This window comes from Phyllostomus hastatus, unplaced genomic scaffold, assembly GCF_019186645.2.
Source record: "Phyllostomus hastatus isolate PE091 unplaced genomic scaffold, TTU_PhHast_1.1 phas_contig_58, whole genome shotgun sequence".
In the NCBI taxonomy this organism is placed as follows: Eukaryota; Metazoa; Chordata; class Mammalia; order Chiroptera; family Phyllostomidae; genus Phyllostomus; species Phyllostomus hastatus.
In genome coordinates this window covers 31,858,800-31,881,443 of record NW_025333916.1, presented here as the reverse complement: position 1 = coordinate 31,881,443, position 22,644 = coordinate 31,858,800, and the positions used below count along the sequence as shown (strand labels likewise).

General features: G+C 39.1%; 1 protein-coding gene across 7 annotated transcripts in view; it reads right to left on the bottom strand.

Moving 5' to 3' along the window:
• Positions 1-22,644, bottom strand: part of PDE4D (phosphodiesterase 4D) — a 1,296,708-nt gene that overhangs the window by 254,263 nt on the left and 1,019,801 nt on the right. The window contains exon 1 of one of the 7 annotated variants that reach the window (XM_045847960.1): positions 4,940-5,721. The exons of the other annotated variants lie outside the window; for them this stretch is intronic. Coding sequence (XP_045703916.1) covers positions 4,940-5,004 — 65 coding nt within the window. The 5' untranslated portion in view covers positions 5,005-5,721. Of the gene's footprint in view, positions 1-4,939; positions 5,722-22,644 lie in introns of those variants that run through there. 7 annotated transcript variants of the gene reach the window in all.

Genomic DNA, 22,644 nt, shown 5'->3' with positions numbered 1-22,644 from the left:
GACAATCTCCTTGAAGACCTCAGCAACAATTTCCCCCTTCAATTTCATCTTAGGAACCACTTTTCTCAATCTTGCTCGTGACGGTTGGGTATAGGAATGCGTAGTCATTCCTGTCCCCATGATTACGTTTATGTTCTCTTCCTTTCTGATTTAATAAAATTCCCTCTGTGATTGGACTGACTGATAGAGGGGCAAAGAAGGGAGCTATTTTTTGACTTGCACTGAGAGGCAAGTCTTAGCGACTGGCCGAACCTCCGTGCGCCCCAGACCAGCCAGGGAGCCCCAGGTGAAACCGAGTGCAGCCGCACACACATCAACCGCCAGTTTTACTCGCCTGCAGCCCAGAGAGCACAGTGCCACCGCGGATGCAGGAGGCAACGTTCTACAAACGCTTCTCACCCTTGACACGACAGGAAAAAAAGACAGGCTGAGGCCCCCTTTTGAAGTCCCCAGACTAAAGAAACCACCTTTCTTCTGAAGAGCGTAACACCTATTCAGCATTTCCTTACCAACTGCCATACTGAATTCCTGGCATGTCGGCGATGAATACAGTATTTGATGAGTGAGGATGTTCCCTTCCGAAACAAATGTAAAACAAATTCGCAAAAAATAAGAAGGTAAATAAAATGAATGTATCTTTCTTTTAAGTTAATGTACCAGAACTATTGTAATTCTTCTGTGATTTCTCAGAAATGAGATTGTCCCATCACTTGAAAGTAGAAGTACTTGGACTATGGTTACGTGAATTTCCCAGGAAGTTTAATTAGCAGCAAAGGTTATCCCAGTCCACAGAGGGATGCAGAAAACACAAATGACTCTCCAGTGGTAGGGCAGCACTACAGAATGTGGAACTAGAAAGGATCTTAAGAGTTTGTTAGCTTAGTGTTTTTCGAACAATAGCCCCTGGAGCCCTAGAGTTCTTTAGAGGTACTGCAAGGACAGAAACTGGGTTTGGGGTTGGGGTAGAGGTGCAAACTCAGTGGCTGTTTTACTGTTATATGTATGTTTATATATTTTAACTTATATACATAATACACATATTTACAAAATTATCTCTATATATCAAGCATACATATAATTTTAAATCTTTTATATATATGCATTTATATTACCATTTTATTTGTAAAAAGTACCCCACTGAAAAAACATGTCTGAAATTCACTGATGTAGGTCACATCCTTTATTTTACAGGTGAGTAAACCTGGCTATAGAGGGAATAGGTGGGTTCTCCAGGGACGCAAAGCAAATTGGAAGTGGAGTGGACAAAGGGCTTTTTCAGGGAACTTCATAATTTACAACTTAAAAAAGCATAACTATTCAAAATCCACTCTGTGCTTCCCTAGCTGTGTTTTAAATAATTCTCAAGGTATCTGAATCACTTTTAAACACTATGTATCTCTAAGTCTATTATATAACAGCTGTGATACAAACTCAGGTAATAGGACTGAAACACTTATCACGTGGTTGACACTCTGAACCAGCCTTGAAAGCCATCCTATCTAAGAGAGTCACAATGCACACTGGACAGTCAGAAAGCACGCAAAGGCCATCTGCTTCCCCCTTTACAATAGCTTCTGAGACAGCTTCTAAGAATATTTTTCAAAGTTGACTTAAAACACTGTGAAACCTAATACAAAGCCTTACAGAGCCTGTAGAGAACAAACTTAAACTTGCTAACATAATTGGAAAGATGATCTGTTCGAAACCAGGAGAGGATGACCTTTTGCTCTTTACTTCTCTCTGCAGGAACAGCTGACCTTACTTGCTACCAGCAGAGAACACGCTGGCCCAGGACGAAAACTGCAGGAGTCTTCCAAACGGGCACCTTCAACATCCAGCAGCAGCCCCAGACTTCCTAGGCAACCACACCTCTGAAACGATGACTTCTGACTTACTTCTTCAATCACCCAGTATCTAACCCAATATTTTAATGCACTTAGATACAGTCACAAGATGAGCACTTTCGCAGTGGCCAAAAATCCGAATGGCACAGACAGTAGAGGGAGGCAACATGCTGGGGTAAGAAGAGCACCGTCTTTGGAGCAGGTAGACTTGGGTGCTCATCCCAGCCTTTAGTGGCCGTGATGTGGCCTTGCCCGAGTCATTACGTCTCTTAGGGTCATTTTCTCATCTTTCAGTGGGGTTTAGCAACTCCTTCAATGTTGTCATAAAACTAAATAAGATGTCGTATGTAAAATTTTCCCCAGAGTTCTCATTCATGAAAGACACTCCATAAAATGAAGGCTAGAAGTGTTGTTATTAGAAAGGCCGAGAGACGCTGACACGTGAAATGAAGAACCAGAGCACAGAACCAGTACTGACACCTGCTTGAGATGTGTAAGTAAAACAATGAGAATAGTTGAGGAGGGAATACGTGGGGGCTGTGAGTAATATTTTCACCAAATATTAATGCTTTACATCTTTTTTATCCTCAGTTATAAAACTAATAATTTTTATATAATCAAATGCTTTTCACTGTGGTCATGAAGCCAAAATAAGAATTCTCAGCCAGGGTGAATTTTTACAACCTTAGGAAGAGACTTGTTAGAAAAAAAAAAAAACAACAAACAAAAAAAGAAAAACAAAAAAACAAGCACTTTTTGATATGAGCAGCAATGGTATTCAGAAAATTGTATTTGCTTAAAGCTTGTTTGCCATTTTTACAGCAGAAAAGTATGATGACAATAAGAAAGTCTCTGCTGCCTCCACTTCTGCTGGTTTACCCTAAAGGTGGCCGACCACTTGACGGGAAAAGAGCCTCGCACACTTGTTCTCTGCATCTGTAGACCTGAGTAAAGTTTTTATATTCAGTAATAGTTCAAAATTTGCTTTATAAAATCCACACAACTACATTTTAGGCAGTAGCATCTTCCCCCCCGCAAATAGATAGAATTTTGGTCAAGAAAATGGGATTCTGTCCTTTTCGGCTGCCAGACATTCATTATTTCCCATCTACTTGTAATGAATTTCTCAGTTTTTTCACCATGTAATTGGGGGGGGGGTTCATACACACATATGTATTTCCCCTAGATTCCTAATCTATAATCTATATAGGTTTTACTACCTATAAATATAAATAAATAAATGTGAATAGAGTATTTGAATGATAAAGAGATAATAAAATGGTAGAACTGTAATTACAGCAATTACAACCTCAGGCCAAATGATTTAGAGGCAGCAGTGATATAATCAAGCCACTATATTATTAATAGGTCATGTGTAAGATTAATAACAGGAAAGGTTTCTGTAATATACAGTTAAATCCAGGAATCATTAGCATAAAGAGAGACATTTATTTCTCAAATAACAAACATTCTGATCCCAACACTACATATTTCAAATTAAATGTACTGATGTACACATTCACAAATCAATATTTTAAAAAATAAATTTTGAATTGTGCTCTGATTTATTAATGAAAATAGCTTACACAATTTAGAATAATAAAGTACAAGAGTTGTGGGTACAAATGGACTATGACAGTCTCAGAGGAGTAGAGGATGTTAATGCTACTAGTCTCCTGAAGTGAACTACTCATGGCCAACTGACCCCTGGATTTAGAAGTAAGTCCCCTTGGTAGTTTAGGCAAAAAGGATAAGTTGGTTAAATTCTATCTATTCAAGTTCCAGTTCCTGTTTTCACACAGGTAGGACAGAAATCACCAGTGAATAAAAATCATTTCTTTCATAAATTTTGATTACCCATTTACATTAGAGAATTATACTATTTGGTAATTAAGTTAAAAATTCTAAGTATTTCCCTGTATTTATTATTTGGCATAAAAGAGCTACACGAATTTACTTGTAGATGTACCTTTCTTTAAATAAACTCAAGGAGGATGTTTTTGCAGGTACTCTTTTATAAGGAGTTGCCACAAGTGATATGAGACAAAATCTATATCCATGATTTATTAAAACTCACAGAAATACTACTGAAGGGACAATTCTTGATTCTAATCCACTGTAAAACACTAGTATAATGACCACATTAAGCATGTGTTAAATTCCTTATGAAATAATTTGAGTATTTATGCATGTGTTTGCCTGCTCATGAAATACATAATACATTTTACCTGCCTGCTTCTCTCCCGTCTGATCCCCAACCACCTGTCCCTCAACCGCTGCTTTTATTTCCCCCGCAGGAGGACTACTTCCATTTCAAAGAGGTAATCTTGGTTATTTACAACCACTAAGACAAAAGAGGATTAACCTCTGAAATAGCCATGAAAGTATTCTGCAGATAGCTATTTTAGACACAAAAGTTCCTTTATTGGAAAAATACTCCTTAAGAACCATATGCTTATAAACATACCAAATCAATATAGGGAAACAGTACAATAAAATATTAGAATAAGTTGAACATACTTTTCATTAAGGTGAAAACACTAAAATTACAAAAAAAAAGCAGAAAATGTTATTAACACAAAACATAGAAGATGACTGAATGATAAGCAACTTGATATATATTTAGTCACATAGTTAAATCCAAGTTGGTCATCTTATTAAATATATAACATTATTAATTTCTCTAACACAACTGTGCTAAAAAGCGAAGGGACTACTTTTAAGGGCAACAGCAAAGGCTGTCAACCTCTGATCTGCTTTCAGGGAAGATGAAAAATAAGCAACCAAATCAGTGAAAATGACAAGTTTTCATTTCCTAAACTTCCAACATCTCTGAAAAGTTTCCTTCCTCTAAAAATGATCACCAGCTGAACTGCTCTAGTCCACATGGAGTTAAAAATGTGAGCGCCCGTCTTCAGAGCTGGCAACTGGGACACAAAAGAGAGAATAAAAATTGTCGCCAACACCGTGCTCTTTCTCACAAAGCCTTAACATCAAAGCTAACGCTGGAACCTCGTCAGCAATTACTAAATACTCATGTCTTACGTCAATCTGAAAAGGCAAGATGGGAGAAGCACGAGAGAAAAGCACATTACCAAACAGCCTCTGAAGTCCTCAGGGAACTTGTAGACCGGGACCTTGGCTTCATAATAATACTCATTTTGGAGAAAAAAAAAGAAAAAGAAAGAAAGGAGAAAAGTCTTCTGATTAATACATCTCAGCTGTCCTTCCACAAAGACGGTTTTGAATATATTCCACATCCAAGGAGCGCTGCTTGCAGAAATCCAAAGTGCCTGGAGTCCAACTCCTGTCCCCCATCCGGATCATAGGGACGCTTCTAAGACACAAGAGTCCTTTCCTCCTTCATGCTGAATTTACTCCAGCACTAGGCTGTTCGGAAGTGACAGATTTTTTTTTGTTTGTTTGCATTGCCAAGGGAGGAACTGAATTTTGAATCTATTCTTCATCTGGTCACAAGGGAAAGTAACGCAGTGAAAGAGCCACTTGATCTTGTCATTCTTGCAAATCCATAATAACAGGTTTAAAGTTTTCCAGCACTCTGAAAGGACTCAGGTAGTGTCAAAGGAAAAGAAAAGAAAAGGAAAAAAAAAACCCCGAAGGGCTGTAACACCGGGGAGCTGTCAGGGAAGTTCCATTTCAGGGCGACCACAGGAAAACACTCTTCTCTGGGGAGCCAAGAAGTCAGCGAGGGAACAAAGCTCTTCACTTCGCTGGGCCCACTGCTTTACCTGTGAGTGTGCTTCAGTCGTGTCCCCTGCTCAGAATCTGACTCCATGCCTTTGTGAATGAGAACTATCATTCAATCTCGCCAGGAAGAAACTATTCTTCCAGGGCCCTATGACGTCTGTAGGAAGGCAGTTGAAAACACCGCAGGGAAGTGAGAGAGGAAAAAAAAAAAACACAACAACCAGGGCGTCCAGCCCCGCCTTCTCCTCAATTGCTGAAATTAACAAAGCTAAGGGGCAGACCAGGACTGCAAACCAGCCAGGCAGATCGCTCAAAATTTATAAAACCATTTCCTCCTCTGGGAAATGAGGTGTCTGTGTTATTCAGGGTAGAGTCCCTGAACACCTTTGTAAGGAACACACCCCTTTGCCATTGAGTTGTTTGTTAACCACCCTCTTCCAAAAAAAAAAAAAAAAGAAAGAAAGAAAGAAAGTCATTTTCTCAAAATCCTGCCCTGAAAAATAAAACTTCTTATCAGAGCAAAGTTAAGAGAATTTTGAGGATTTGGCAGTTGTTCACTTGAAGCCTATTTAATGAAATACTATACATTGGGCTGGTTGTAGAGATGCAAACTGCCTCTTAAAAATTCAACAGAGGGTAGCAGGCATCACTGTATCAGGTTGTGCCAGAATGTTTAAGCTGAAAAACTGAATGTATTATTGCTAAACAAGTGGCTACATGTATGGAGGCTGTTCCCTTGCACAATATTGTCTAAATCTTATTTCTTTTTAAAAATCATATGCAAATGTCATTGATTTCTATACACCAAGACTCTGGGTTTGCTAACTCTTAATGGCTCTTCAGTGAGGAATGAAGCTCATATCATATCATCTTAATGTCTCTTATTGTGGAGACCAATCTTTGCCCCACCCTCTACAGATGAAATAAAAACTGTTCTGTTACAGTAGATGTAATCTAAGCTGATTGGAATTGCTCCTAAGAGAGGGAACATTTGATCACCTTGGCTGCCCCTCTGAACATTTGCACAGAGGGCCATGTGCCCACATCAGTTATTTGGGATGTGAATTATCAATAAGCATTCTGATTCCTTAAATGATACTAGTACGTTAGTTCTCTAGTCTGACGTGAACTTTGTATTTATTTAGCATTTGCAGGCAGGATGTTGGAGTGCAATTGTGACCCGCCCAAAGGACTTGGAAAATTAATGTAGTAAGGCACCCAGCCAGGGGCTCTGGCTGCTTACTACAACAAGCCCTTCAACTCCTCCCCGGTCATGCTTCAAGGTGCATTTGTGATTTAGTCTCCTCTCAGTGACTCCCAGGCCTCTGGAGGTACACATCAATCAGCTGGTTTCCACAGAGTCATCTCCTTAAGCTTTTCCGTTTTCCTACGATTGTTTAGAGGCATTCATGTATTCTTAGCTCTGTTGCAAATTCAGTGTATTGATAGCAATCATATTTTTAGGAATTCAAAAATACATTTGTGAGACTACTCATTTTTGAGGTGGAGTGGGCTCATGGGAGGAGGTTTATCTTTTTCTACTTGGGTTTTTAATGTGGGAAAAGGAAGAAAAAAACTGAGTAAAAGTAAGCAATTACCATTATTTATTTGAAGCACTGTTCTCTTCCATGTAAGGTCCATCAAATTTCTTCTGGTTGTTATTTCAGGAAAAAAAAATTCCCAGAACAAAAAGCCACAATCACAGAATGCAATGTTGGGATAGTATGTGTTAAATTCTCCTGAGATAATCAGCCCTGTGTTCTACCACCCCCACCCCCCCAAACAAGGCTCTGTCCCAGTGAGATTACTTAGCTCACTGCCACTCCCTTCACTGTCACAACCACAGCCAGGGTCAGTGCTGCCCCGAGTGCTGTTCCAGACTTCTCAACGTTCCATGTATTCCAACCGTCTCCCTCTGAGAACCCTCGCCCACTTACTGGGTAACCTAGTATAACAGGCTCATAATGGCTGACATATCACTTCTGTCCCCAAAGAATGTAAGTGTAATAGGGAAGTTGACAGTGTGTGCACCTAACCAGGTTACTCAAGGCTTCTTGGATCAGTGCATCAAGGTTGCCATCACATAGAAGGAAAGATGCACAATATTATCAGGCCATAGAGATTTAAATTTTTAAAATTTTGTTTCTACCCCTGATAATTAGGTAGTGACAGAATTAAAAAAAATGAATACTAGTGATTCAACATTACAGTGTTTTCTCCATTTTAAGTCAATTTTACGTATGAACATTTATGAAATAATGTTTTGTAATTTGTGGCACACATTTTTCCTCTAAAAAGTTTCCCAGAACGGAGCAGAACATGCATTTTATCCAGAAGCTGTTATTACTTATAGCATTTTCTAGATGCACTGAATTGTGTAATATTGTATAGGCTTCTACTTGACTGTTGTCACCGCAACATCTCAATGGACGTGCCACAGATGTGTAAGTTCACTGGGGTCATCTATCTGCATATATTGTTGAATCAAACCACCACATGGCATGATGCTTCCTGAACCTCATTTGGTCACGACATCCACAGGTTTTTTCATATTGGCATACTATCTATACTATGGCTTACTGGATATTTTTCTCCATTGACTCAAAGTTAAATAAGATACATTAGAAAGATAACTTTATTATTTTGAATGCTTTGTACACTTTCAAATCTTCTGTTTTATTCTCAGATTACAATAGGTAGTCATCACTTTCTAATTAGTCATGAGCAGATTTTTGAGAACCATGTCATAAACTAATAACATTCAGACCTTTCACATGTGCTTAAATGATGATGGAGCTGCAGTGTTTTTTATAGCTTCCTGGTATTCTACTCTGTACTCTAACTTTAATAAGAACAAGTCACTTTGAACTCCTGTATCATTTCCGTGTTACCAAGGAATGATTTGGTATTTTCCTTTTCTGGAGGAGACTTTCAAGCAGATTTTGAGGCTTTTATCTTATTACACTTGCTAGGTATACAATTGGCCTCAAGGATTTTCATACAGGCAGGAACCTCCTTCAAACTAAATTCCTTAGTTCCTGAGGAAAAGCCCAGAGTAATGTTTTGAAGGCTTCTGATCTTCAGGCTTCCTGCCTCTTTTGTAAAACATCAGGTTACAATAATAATCATCCTAATTTTGATGTGGTCTCTCGCCTTAATTTTGCTTTTGTGACCCTTATTTTGGTGTTATGTCCAAAAAAATCATTGCTAAATCAAGGTCAAGGAGCTTTTCCCAATTTTTTTTTCTAAAAGCTTTCCACTTTCAAGACTTATGTCCATTTACAATGTCTTTAATCCATTTCAAGTTAATTTTTATGGGAGAGATAAAATAGGGGTCCAGTTTCATTCTTTTGCATGCAGGCGTCCAGTTTTCCCAGCACTCTTCACCGAAGAGACTACCCTTTCCCCATTGTTTGCTCCTGGTGTCCTTGGTGAAGACTTGCTGACCATCCATGCACAGGTGTATTTCTGGGCTCTCTACTCTGTTCTGTTGATCTATGCGCCTGTCTGCTCCCATGTCAGTACCATGCTGTGGTTTTAATACTTAGGTATTACACTGAATATTTGTATGAAACTAAAAAGCCTCTCCACAACAAAAGCAACCATCAACAAAATTATTTTGGGTTCTACACCCAATCCAATGTGGGAAATGAGAGACGGGGTGCAACCCTAAACCCGCGAGCAAATCTTTGCTACCAGCAGGGTGTCTGAGAATTCAACCCAATTCTGACACTGTCAACCCCAGACCTAGTGTCAGATTCCACAGGCTACCCTCTCTATCCCAGTGAGATTGGCCCTCCCCCTGCACCTTGGAATACTAGCTGCAAGTCCAGGTTGTTGCCAGTGCTTCATGACCCCCTCCTTGGGATTGATTAATTTCTGGCTGGCTTATTCATAAATTTTAGCGAAGCCATTTACTCACTAGACTGTGTTTATTCTAAAAGGATATAATTCAGTAACAAGCAGATGGGAAAGATGCATAGGGGCAAGGTATGGGAAGAGGGCATGGCGTTTTCAGCTCTCTCCTAGCCTGTCACTTTTCCCCTTTCCACACATTCACCATTCTTTTGGGTTTTTAATGGAGGCTTTAATATTACAGGTACATCTGATTAAATCACTGACCGCTGAGGACTGGTTCAACCTTTAGCCCGTCTTCCCTCCCCAGAGGTCCTGTGGGGTTTGGGGCCTGAAAGTTCCAACCCTCCAATCACAGGTTGGCTCCTCAGGCAACCAACTCCCTATTTTTAGGTTACCTAAGGGCTTTCCAAAAGTCATCATATTAATATAACAAAAGACACCTTTATGGCTCTTATCACAGGGAATTCCAAGGGTTTTAGGTGAGCCAGGAACCAGTGGACAAAGGCCAAATAATTATGAGAAACACATATTGGTCATCTGATGATCAAATGAATACATTTATGTGCCACATAATGACCTTTGGGTCAATGACAGACCACATATGTGATTGTGGCCTCAAAAGGTGATAATGAAGCTGAAAAACTTCTATCATTTAGTGAAGTCCTGCGGCAATTCATTACTCATGTGTTCGTGCTGCTGCAGGTATGAACAAACCTGCCAGTTGTATAAAAGTATAGCACATACAGTTATGTAGAATGTGTACTTGATAATGATCATAAATGGCTGTGTTACTGTTTTAGGTGTTGATTATACTATATTTTTAAAGTCATTTTAGAGTGTACTCTTTCTACTTATAAAAAGAAGTTTGCTGTAAGACAGTATGCTGTGGTAGGCTGGCAGCAGTCTTACACATCCCATTTATCAAGTGTTTTGTTTGCATAATCTTATCTTGTGCTTGATATAATCTCATGTTATTTTATAGAGTTACATGCTACACAGGCCTGTAGCCTAGAAGGCTGCACCATATGTCCTAAGCCTGTGGGAGGCTATGCCATCGAGGTTTGTGCAAGTGCACTCTGTGGTATGAGCATAATGACAAAACCACCTGGCACTGCATTTCTCAGAACACTCCCCTGTCGTTAAGTGGCACATGACTGTATGTATTTATTATGAATCACAATATCGAGACAATGAAAAGACAACCTTTAAATGTGAGAAGATATTTCAGATCACAATTTGATAAGATGTTAATATCCAAAATATAACTCATACAACTCGATAGCAAGAAAACCCTCAAAGAAACAAACAAAATAAAACACAACTCAAACTATATGATTAAGAAAATGAACAAAGGACACTACTAGACATTTCTCCAAAGAAGATATACAAATGGCTAGCAGGTACATGAAAAGGTGCTTAACATCACTAATTATGAGATGCGATCAAAACTAAGCGGAGCCACAACCTCACACTTGTATCGATGGTGTTTATCAAAAAGACAAGATAAATGCTGATGTATATGTGCAGAAAAGGGAAGACTTGAGGACTATTGGTAGGAAGGTAAATAAATTGGTATCGCTACTAAGAAAACATCATAGGGTTTCCTCAAAAAAATTAAAAATCCAACTGCCATATGATCCAGCAATTCTACTTCTGGGTGTTTATCCAAAGGAAACAAAATCAGTATCTCAAATGGATACCTGCACTCCCATGTTCATTGAAGCACTGCTCACAGTAGCCAAGATGTGGACACGGCCTACGTGTACTTCTATGGGTAAAAGATGACGTGGTATACAAATATAGTGGAATATTATTCAGCCATGAAAAAGAAGGAAATGTACTATTTGTGGCAACATATCAATAGATGAACCTGGAGGACATTATGCTAAGTGAAATAAATCAGAGACAATAAATCAGAAAGACAATACTGTATTGTCTCACATGTAGAATCTAAAATAACATAAAATGAAATAAAAATAGAAAAAATGTCAAACTCATAGAAACAGTGTAGAACAACGGGACTCAGGACTGGAGGGTGTTGGGAATGGAGAGATGCTGGTCAAAGTTCCCAAACCTTCAGTAGTAGGAACAATGAGTTCTGTGATCATGTTGTAAGTTATAAAAATGTCTAGTCACTATGTTGTACACCTGAAACTAATATAGTATCATCCATTTTAAATGAAAAATAAAGATTATTTATAAAAAGAATTTCTGTGGATCAAACGTACAGAATTGTGACCTTAGTTAATACTGTATTGTACACAGTACTCACAATTAGCTAAGAGAGTAGACCCTAAAGCATTCTCACCACACACGAAGTATAAGGTAACTGTCAGGTAGGTGATGGATGCATTAATTCACCTGACTGTAGTACTGTAGTAATCTTTTCACAAAGTACGGGTATATCAAGTCACCACTCTGTACACCTTAAATATATACAGTTTTATTTGTTGATCATACTTCAGTGAAGCTGGGGGAACAAAGAAAAGGAGAAAGACTGGCAATATCTCACATGATATAATATCAAAATACTTAACAGTGGAATAAAATTAAAATAAAGAGGAGTGTATAAAACAATGTAGTGGAAAACATAAAAATAAAAATCATCAAAGCCAAGAGCTGGTTCTTTGTAAAAAAAGTGATAAATTGACAAATACCAAGCAACACTGATCAAGAACTGATTTGAGAAACATAAGTCATCAGTTTCTACAGACATTTAAAAATAATGAAAATATATCATGAACAGCTTTATGCCAATAAATTTGAAAATTTAAGCAATATGGGCAAACTTCTTGAAAAACACAACTAACAAAAGAAATGGAAGAACAAAGTCATTCTACACTGATTTGAGATTGAATCTGTATTAAACATTAATTCAAAATAATAAAACTTTCACAAATAAAATAACAACAATCATGATTATTTAATAATCACCTGCTAATCACATTCGATATCCTTTTTTATTTGTTCATCACAACAGCCCTGCAGGTCAGGTGTGCTGCTGCTGATTTCATGAATAGAGGAAGCTGGTGATTTGTTCAAAGTCCCATCACCAGTGACAGAAAAGTATGTCACTGATGTGTGTGTGATGTGTGTTTGTGAGGAAGAGAGGTGGGGGAGGGGACGTGAAAGAGAGACAAAGATTAAAAATTGCTCCTGTGTTCTTGGGAATTGGTTTTAAGCCATTCATCCTCTTTAGTGGCAATGAAGGAATATCCATTAAAAATGGTGTGTGTGATTTACAGGTGAAATGATAGATATATAAACAGAGAGCAAATTTTCAATTTTCCAGATATCCAGGATTAAACAATCTGAGTTCACTGTACTTGTTTCTAATTTTTAGGCTCATAAACATCATGATGAAGGTATACAAGCATGGACCAAAGAAAACCCCAGAATTTATTTATAAAAAGTTGTATATTTATTCTTACATGTTTAAACTTTAGTCAAATTCAAAGCACTCTCCATTTGATGCAATACACCTATCCAGATGTTTTTTGGGCAAGTGCACTGAAAGAGTCTTCAAAAAAAAAATTCACTGAAGCTGCATGCAGCCTCTCTCAACACCACCAACTGGTACCTGATACAGATGGGTCCCTGGAACACTTACCTGCGGGGGAAACCTGTGCTACAGGGGGCCATCCTCCAGAAGATAATATGAGGTCCCCCCTCGTATATGATGATATCATGAGCCTACCAACTATCAAGTGTGATAAAGTCTTTAGCCATACTCGTAACACGGGTAATGGCATGTGGTTGTTACCTACACAGAAGATGGAACTTTGATTGCCTCCTTAGGTAATACTGGCTAACAAATGATCATTTTGAAAGTCAACAATATGTTTGACCTCTGACAATGTGTGGATTTCAACATGTGTCAACAAAGTACACTGTCTATTGAAAAGTTCAGAAAACTATGTTTTTATAACTAGAATAAACATTTTTGCATAGGATCAGTAATGTTGACAGGAAATGCATTTTGTAATGAACTTGCAGAAATTTGCATTAGTTCAAAATATTGAATTTCAAAGAAAACATGGTAGGGATAAATGATCTAATTTTGATCTATAAATGATCTAATTTTAAATTTCATAAGTGCTCTTGTATTACCATTGTATTTTATACTAATTATATATTTATGTAATGAAAAGATTTTTTCAAAGACATAATAAAACAATTAGAAAAATCACATTTCCAAATAAAGCCATGTTTCTAATATTGGGAGATGAATTGAGGTTTTCATTAAAATAGGTTTTGGAAAATAATCTATCAGAAATATATGTACACAGACTGTGCTTTAACGATAATTTAATGCCTGATGCAATAGACAATGAACAAAACTGATTTATTAAAAAGCAAATATTCATCAGTCTACTTAATTTACATTTGTTTAATAATATTTCCCCACCTATGTTAAAAGTAATGGTAAAATAATCCAGGCAACTCAAGCAATCTCCTTGGACCACACACTACAAATAAGTTACATTGAATGTAAAAGGCCTACTATTTGAGACAATGCCCATCAGCCAGGGAGGTATCCAGGATCAGGTTAAAAAGTAGCCGTCAGAACTGGACTGTCTGGGTGAAGATCCAAACTCCACTAACGACTAGTTGTTTGATCAAGTTACTGAAATTTCGCTAAGCCTCAGTTCCTTCAGCTATAAAATGAAGATACAATAGAGTTTTGTGAGGCTTAAATGAGGCGTGTAAAAACCTTGGCAAAGGATTTGGTGTATAGTGAGGGATCAATAAATAATATATCCTACTAAAAATAAGTTTTGTGAGATAAGCCAGTCAGAGAAAGACAAATACCATATGATCTCACTCATACGTGGAATCTAATGAACAAACTGAACTAACAAGGAAAATGGGGACAGACTCACAGATGGAGAGCAGGACACAGATGGGACGGGGAGAGGTTAGGGAGTGGAGGGATTGAGCAAAAGGAAAAAGGACTCACGGACATGGACCACAGTGTGGTGATTGCTGGGGGGGAGGAGGGTACAAGGGGACTACAAGGTAATGAAAAAATACAATAAAGATTAAAAAATAAAAAAGTTTTAAATTCAACAAAAATTAAAAAAACAAGTTTTAAAAGAGAAGTTAATAGATATAGAGGAAATCAGCTTTAAAACTCCAAAGTATGTTCCTATAATGCTTTGATTAAAAATAATTGTTCTGTGTTTAATCTGAGTTTAGACCCTGACCCCCTGACTCGTCGGCACTACGGATTGTATATAAATAGTCTTCCTGCCTCCTGTCTTACGCATCTAAGGTTTATTCTGTGTATTGTTTGGGGGTTATCTTTCAAAGACGCACATGTTAAATTATTAATGTTAAATTCAATGTTAAATTTCCTGCTCAAAAACCCCCAATAGCTTCTTATTCCTTACAGAGTCAATTATAGCCTTTCTTGTGTGTTAAATAAAAACTTCTACCATTTGGATGGGTACAGTGCAAGAGCGGAGAAGACTTTTTGAATATTTTTGACATTCCGATATGGAGTGACCTTATGTCAAGCGCTATGTCAAGACCGAGGTAACGGGGTGTGATGGGAACACCCTTGGTGGGGGGCTCGGACTACCCAAAACCGCAGTGTGGACACTTGCACAGGGACTCCATGTGGACACTGATGTGAGTGGGACCTCTGCCCTCTGTGGGCCACAGGAACTCAGAGCTCCGACCATCGGATGCTCAAGCTTGGCCGTACTGCGGGTCACCCTCGGAGCCCTGCTGGACTTCTTCTCCGCCAGACGTGAGCTCCACTATAGCTGCCTGGCTTGTGACCAATGCCCACCTCTCCATCTACCGACACTCTGCTCGCTTCTATCACGTAAGCTCCCCCGCTCTGTGTGGAGCCTGCACAGGACTCTTATTGCGGAGGTCCCCCCTACTAAGCCTGGTGTTGTGAAGGCACAAATGTGTGTGAGTGACTCTTTTGGGGGGTGCTCTCCTGATCACGAAAATCTATCTTTCAGCCTTGCCCTGGATGACTAATTCTTCACATACTACAATGGCAGCCACATAATCGCACATGTCTTGCCCCAAATCTGCTGTGCTGTTTCCCTTGCCTGGTGAGTCTTTCGCATCCCCTTCTCTGAGATGTCCTACTCATCCTTTAAGATCTAACACAGTCAGCTAACTAACTCAAAGACACACTTAGAAGTTTAGTTTTCTTGGCTTCATTGCACTCTGTGAACAACTGGGGTTAATTCTGATCATTGTTACTACAAATACTATGCTTTACTTGTGTGTAAGGTATTTATAATGGAAATTACAGGGACATCAGTGTTTATAGCCACCTTCAGCCACTGACTGTGATTGTGTGACCTTCAAAAACAACTTAATCTAAGATTCAACATCTATAAAATGGGACAATGTATGCAACGGTCTTCGTTCCAGGGCTGTTCCAGGATTTAATGAGAGAAGATGTTGCCTCATCTGCAATCCCAAACTATCATGTTGGGATCTTTGCACATGTTTCACTGCAAGCATTATTATCCTTCTTCCCTTTACTTCCCCCTTATTTTTTTTTTCTTGTCAAGAATTAGCTCAGAGGGAAACTCCTCTAGTCCTGCTGTGCTTCAGGACTGGCCAGCTTCTCGATTCTGGCGCTCATCCCTCCAGAGTGCTTGTGAACACCACCACCACGTGGTCCTCCCCCCATCTGGCTGCGGGAAAGGGACCCTGGCCCCCATAATGCTATGCATTCCTTGAAAACACGGAGTGAAATTTATTCATCTTTGTATTCACAGGGCCTAGCATGGTATCTGTCTCACAGAGTGCTTGCTTAACAGAGTAAATGTTTTCTTTGGTCAACAGTGGGAGATAAGCCTTTTACATTTTTTTTCCCTTGGAAAATGGCCCTTTTGTGGCATTGGCCTCATGGCTGAAGTTAGATTTCAGAAATTGAACCTTGCCTGTCTTCTCTTCCATAGCCACTGCCCCTGAGAGCTATTTTACCATCTTCTTTACCAAAACAAAGTTCCTATATCCTTACGATAAAAGTTTTCTTTCAAAGAAAAAGAAACTGGTTAAGAAACACACCGGAAGAATTCTTAAGCAGGCATTGAACTGGCCCCAGTATCATTGTTAAGAGGAGGGAAAGATTCTTTCCTATTTAGGAGAAACAGCCTTAATCTGGAAAAGCTATCATGTAATGTGCTATTCACCCAGATAGAGTATTGGAATTCTAATAGGGACTTTTTGGAAGCTCAATTCAAAAGAATGACGTTTCCAGAAAGAGTTTCCCCAATTCTTGGCAGGGCAACAGGAAGGTGCTTGTGGCACCCTATAAAACCCACCAGCCAGTCACCCTGCTGTCCATGAATAAGGCGGCTGTGTCTCTGCACGGGAAGGCTACATTCTGGCCAATTTTCTCTACGAACCTGTTTGGAGCCATCAACAGTGTGTTACGTACACTATTAGCACATTTACTTTGCAGCAGCCACAGAAAGACTTCCCTTCTCTGAGGGAACTGAAGAACAGGGAGTGCTTCCCCAGCTGGGAGTGGAAGAACCAGACCAGAACCGGGCCTTCCGGTTCCAGAGGAAGGAAGCTGAAAGTGACAGGATGAATTTCCACCCAGTGCACGCTCACCACGTGCCAGCCCCTGGGTCAGGTGCTCTGCACAGTCATCTCATCTAACATCCAAAACAAGTTCCTGAGCTGGGTGCTGTAACTCCCCCCATCTAGCGGCTGAGGAAACTGAGTTCTAAAGGAGGTTAAGTAGCATGCTGGAGGCCTTAAGCTGGGACTTAAATCTGCCTGTTAAATCTGCAGACTGTCCTCTGGGGAAAACCAGGACCTCAAGGACTAAACAAATAACATTACAAATAGCATCTCAACAGGAAAAGGTTTATTATTTTTTTAAAGCTCATTTAACTGATTCTTAGACAAAGATGATAGAGTAAATAAATTTATTACCTCTGGTCATTGGTTTTTGTTTATTTGTTTTTTAATGGAGATGGCATTGAAATCATTAGGAATGAATCATTAGCTTCATTTTAGAAATTAAAATTTAAAAATGTTTCAAGCATTTAGATACCAGACTGCAGGTATACATAACTTTTGAAAAAGAACACACAATTTTACTAGGTTGGTTCTTTTCTCATAATGAAGACTAATTTTCCTTCCATACTCAAGAACAATTTCTGTAGTGACATTTACAGTTAAATTTTGTTTCTGGAACAGTTAGCTCCTGTATAAGGGACAGGAAAGCAGACTTGGATACTATTTAACCTGACCTTGCGTATCAATCTGTGCTCTGCTGGGGAGAGAGGGAGGCTGCTCATTCCAGACACGCAGTCAACTCTAAAGAAATACCTGTAAACAACACAGAACTATGATTTTCAGAACTACTTAGTGTGCTCCCTGTGTTCTTAAAGAGAGTGCTTTGCCTGACATTTCTGCAAAAAAGTTGAGTCTTGGGAATGATAATTGGCGGAAGTTGCCTCATGGAAAGTTGAAGGCAGATGAACTACAAGAGACAATGCCAAAACTCCCTCCCCTTTCAGGAAGATGGTTGAGATGTGAGAAAGCTCTTCCACCCACGGCCATGAAATTCAAGGCTTCATTCAGCTGACAGATCTTCCTTAGGTCGGATTCCCTCAGGACCTCCTTTATTCCTTGGTTCACTCAAAGATTTCTCTGCACATGGTTAATCTTGTTCTTAAGAGTTACCTTACAGTAATTCTAAATTATAATTCAAGTACAGTGATTTAAAATATCAATAAAGTGAAAAATAAGTTATTGCAAATGGACAGTAGCTTAGGCAGGGCTGTTTAACACCTCGGTAGGCTCCACCACACATCATGTCCAATGTATTAAAGTGGACCCACTTCCCACATTACACAATATTTTTGCTATAAAAAACTAGACAAGACCTCTATAATTTTGCTTTTGAAGTTATTTGGCTACGATTAAGCTCATTTAACCAATGACTGGCCTTAATTTCTCTGCAATCATCCAGTATGCTTGAGATTCCTTGTGAAGTAAAAAATATTCAGCCCACAAATTTTTTTCAAATTTCATTTTTATGAGTATTTATTTGACAATGGTTAAAATTGACATAATATTACACTTCGAACATTTAATTAAACTTTAACCATGATTTTATAGTATTCTTTTTGTATTTTGGAGCCAATTCCTTTATTTTTCAGTTCTCAAATATTTTCATAAGCCCATAAAAAGCTCCCAGGTTCGGACAGTTGGGACACGTAGGACCAGAGCCTATGAGCATGGCACGGAGCCCTGGAGCTGGGGCCTGGGTGGAAAAGCATTTCTGGGAAGAAGTGATTCATGCAGGAGATATATTTAATATTTCCGGGTAATGTGCTACTTCCTGCACTATTTTGATAATTGCGAATTATACTTCAGTTTTCTGGAGAGGTGAAGTAAGGCCCCAAGCATTCACTACCGGGACTTACTCACAGTCCAGCTCAGACTACATATCACAGATGAAAATAAGGAAGCACGAGACATGCTTACCACCCTTGACAACATCATAGTTTCATTGGGAAGAAAACAGTCATCTCTTTATGGTTTTCTTTATAATAACTGAACACATGGGATTGTGAGAATGAATCCAGGGTGTGGGTACTTGAATGAAGAAACTAAAACAATACACTGTTGTCTTGTTGCACCAAAGTCATTTGTTAAATTGTCCTTCAAAACACCTGACTAGGGACCCGTGGACTAAGACAGTTGCTGGGCTCCAGCGTTCTCCCAGACAGTGGAGGAAGAAGCCAGAAGTCCTAGGAGGGCCACCTTGGTTTGTACTTGGTCCCAGAGACAGAGCTCCACACTGGGGTGGTTTTCACTCAATTGGAAAAACTGGAAACATGAAGAAAAGATTTTAGCCCCAACAGAAACAGATAAATCTAAATTTAATTCTCTGATTCCCGTTCTGCTCGATTGCTTCAGTGGAAATGGACAGTATTTTTTCTCTGAAATGAACTTCATTCTCTAAGAATAAGTGAAATGCACTTGAAACAGCATGGGGTAGTCAATGCTTTTTCTTCACTATTGTTGTTACCTACTAGGTCCTGTAATGGAGATAACATGGGTTCGGTGATACTGAGGCATTCTTGCTCTTCTGTAACGAGGCTGGAGTGACTCCCCTGACTCAATGGGAGGCACATACCACTGGGCACAGCTGGGCTGCAGGGTCACCGTAGGTTCTATCAGAGGACGGTGAGTCATCATTTCCCCCTAAGTTCTGCAACAACATGGAAAAATCACTACCACACTCGCCTGTGTTGGAGATATAAACCAGGAAGCAAACTGCCTTCCATCTCCTTAGAGATCATTTTTGAGAACATTTGTCACCAACTATTGCTTGACATGACTGGAAGCAGAAGAAATGGCTGTCCAGAATTTCAGCTCACCCTGAGGAAATGCCTAAGAGTTTTTAGATTGCATAAAATAACTAACTGTGGAAGCTTAATGCTGATCTTTGATTCCTAGCATGAGGAGAGACCTAAGTAGAAACTATTCTTTGGGATGGCCTGTTTCACTAAAAATCATTTAAAGGAATGAAGGGTAAACCCTTTTGTGTGAGGGATCATTTCAGCAGGGCTAATGCCTGTGTCTGAGCCAGCCATACATTGTACAACTACAGGGGGAACCATTTACACAGACCTCAGTGTGAACTGTGTCTTTGCAATTATACAAAATGACAGCCCTATCTTTCTGTTTCCCAAATTATGAGATAATGCAACTCTATTTTCCATCTTTAAATAGATGCCAAAGGTTCATGTTGAAGCACCAAGGCTGGGCTATATATACGGGGAAAGCAGTATCACATAGTGGTTAGAAATGCCGCGGAGCCAGAGTGGCAAGGTGCAAATGCCAACTTGGGCCTGTGCTCCAGTCCCACTGCTCTACCTCTCCGTGCCTCAGTCTGCTCATCTGTCAAGTGGGTGTAACTGGGGTGGCTGGGAGAACTGTATCAAGCAGTGTAGGTAAAATGCTTAGAACAGTGTTCAGCACATAGTTAAGGACTCAAATAAATGTCAACTGTTATTATTTAAGAAGACAGTGTTTCTCTTTTGTTCAATTGCTAGAATTCTTGAATGAATAAAAAAGTTACCACATCTGTATTATTATGATTCTGCTATTATGTTTCTAGGAGGAGACATTTTTTGTGTGTCCTTTCAGGCCAAGGATGAGACACAGTTTAATAAGATGCTTTTGGAGAAAATGAAAAACAGAGTTTTGTGACTCGTTAAGAGTGTAAAAAGATGGTTGTAGTAGTTGTGTCTGCTGGATACTTCCACATGTAGTTATGAGTGAAGGTTGATAGAAACCCAGAAATCTTTAGATGTTGATGGAAAGTGGTAGGCATTCCAAAAATGAATGTGAGCAAAAGTACCAAAATAATAGTGTCCCCTCTGTGCCCTTTTTTGTTCAGGTGGCACTGAGAGCATGGGAAAGGGTCACTGAGGCCCCTGCAGACCTTACTGGGGGGACCAGGTATCCATGCAAAGCCCTTCTTTAAGGAATGCAGCTCATGCACCTGGAATGAGAGCCCAACGTGGCCAGCTTTTCTTGTTTTCTCTGTAAAGAGAAATTTAAAATTATACGAAAGATCTCATTTTAAAGGTTGATGCTAATTCAAAATTAAAAAAAAACAACTAGTCAACACTGTGAAACCAACAAGGTGGCAGGGGATGACTGTGTTGCCAGATTTTTGTAAACCCCTGTTAAGGGCTCATTTCCTGTTTTATTAATCTCATAGAAACTCCTTATGCAGAGTGGCTAATGCAACAGCGGACGTATAGGAGGAATCTATATTTTAACAGTCGGTACAGTAAATAACAGTAACAGCCCACTGGGATTAATTTCAAATGGTAAACATACCAGGCCTTTAACAAGGAAATTTTTGGAGAATAAATTGTAATGCAACAGCAAGTTCCTATTCCATCCATGCATAAAATCAGGCTTACTGGACTTACTGTTTTTAGAAAAAAATCTTCATTGTTACTCTTTAGCTAATTGTTAACCAAAGTCTGAGTCACTAGTTGAATGACTAATTTGGTTATTTAAACAGCACTAGCATTTACTCAACACCTACTATCTACTTATTTTTTCCCCACTTGGTTTTTTATGCTTTCTCTTCCAATATTCAAAACAACTCTTTAAGGTGGTTGTAATCATTCCTTGCTTTGTAGTTGTAAATTGATGTTTGAAGAGGTCACGCCTGACACCTTTGAACCGTACTTTTTTTATACAATGAATGGTGATGTTGCCAAGTATTAATTCAGGAGCTGGTACCATTAGAAATCAGGAACACACACACACACACACACACACACACACACACACACGGATTTGAAAGCAAGGTGTAATTCACTAGGCTGGACAGGGCCAGCTGCCATGATAATTAAGGGAAAGAACGTTGTGCTGATGAATAGAACCTTTTTTCACCTTAATTTGAATCATAATGTGTCATTTTTAGGCATAGTATGTACATTGTATAGTGCCATTGTATAGTAACTTGGATCTCACACCTCCTTAAATCTACCACAAAAATCAACACAGAGTTGGGAGTAGATTTAAATGTAAACAGGTGGCTTAACCTTTCATATTTCTCTAAAGGGGTGAATGAGAGTCTGATAGTTTTGGAGTGGGAAGGGTCAACAAAGTTTAGGGGAAGATTAAGGGATAGCAAAGTCTGTCTTGATTTCAAAGAAAGTTAAGGGTAGAAAATTGAAAATAAAGTCCGTTTAAATATTTCTGTGACAGCTTGAGTGTTCACAGTGTACAAGGGAACCTGCCAACACTTTGACGTTTGGTAAGTGTAACAGATGTAAAATGTGTAAAATTCCACAAGTATAAGATGCGTCCTTCCAAGCAATAGTAACTATAATTATGATACTATCAACTAATCCCATTTATAATCCCAAATGATTAAATACTATCCATTTGGAGTGGTATCACACACTTACAAAGATGAATCAGTAAAACTTGCTTCAGTTTACAATAAAAGGAGACATGTGCTCATGAAAAACACAACATTGTGTTTAATTCATTTCATAGGTCTTATCGTATCTGAAATTTTGGTGCTCTTCACTGTGGATCTCCCCTAGTGGAACAGAATTCCAGTGAGCACAGGAGTTGCCTGGCTTACAGCCTCCTCCTGTAGCCCCCTAACTAGAACCACACTTGGCCTACAGGGAGCACTCAATAAATATTGGACAAATGGATGAGTGAATGAATGGACACAGATCAT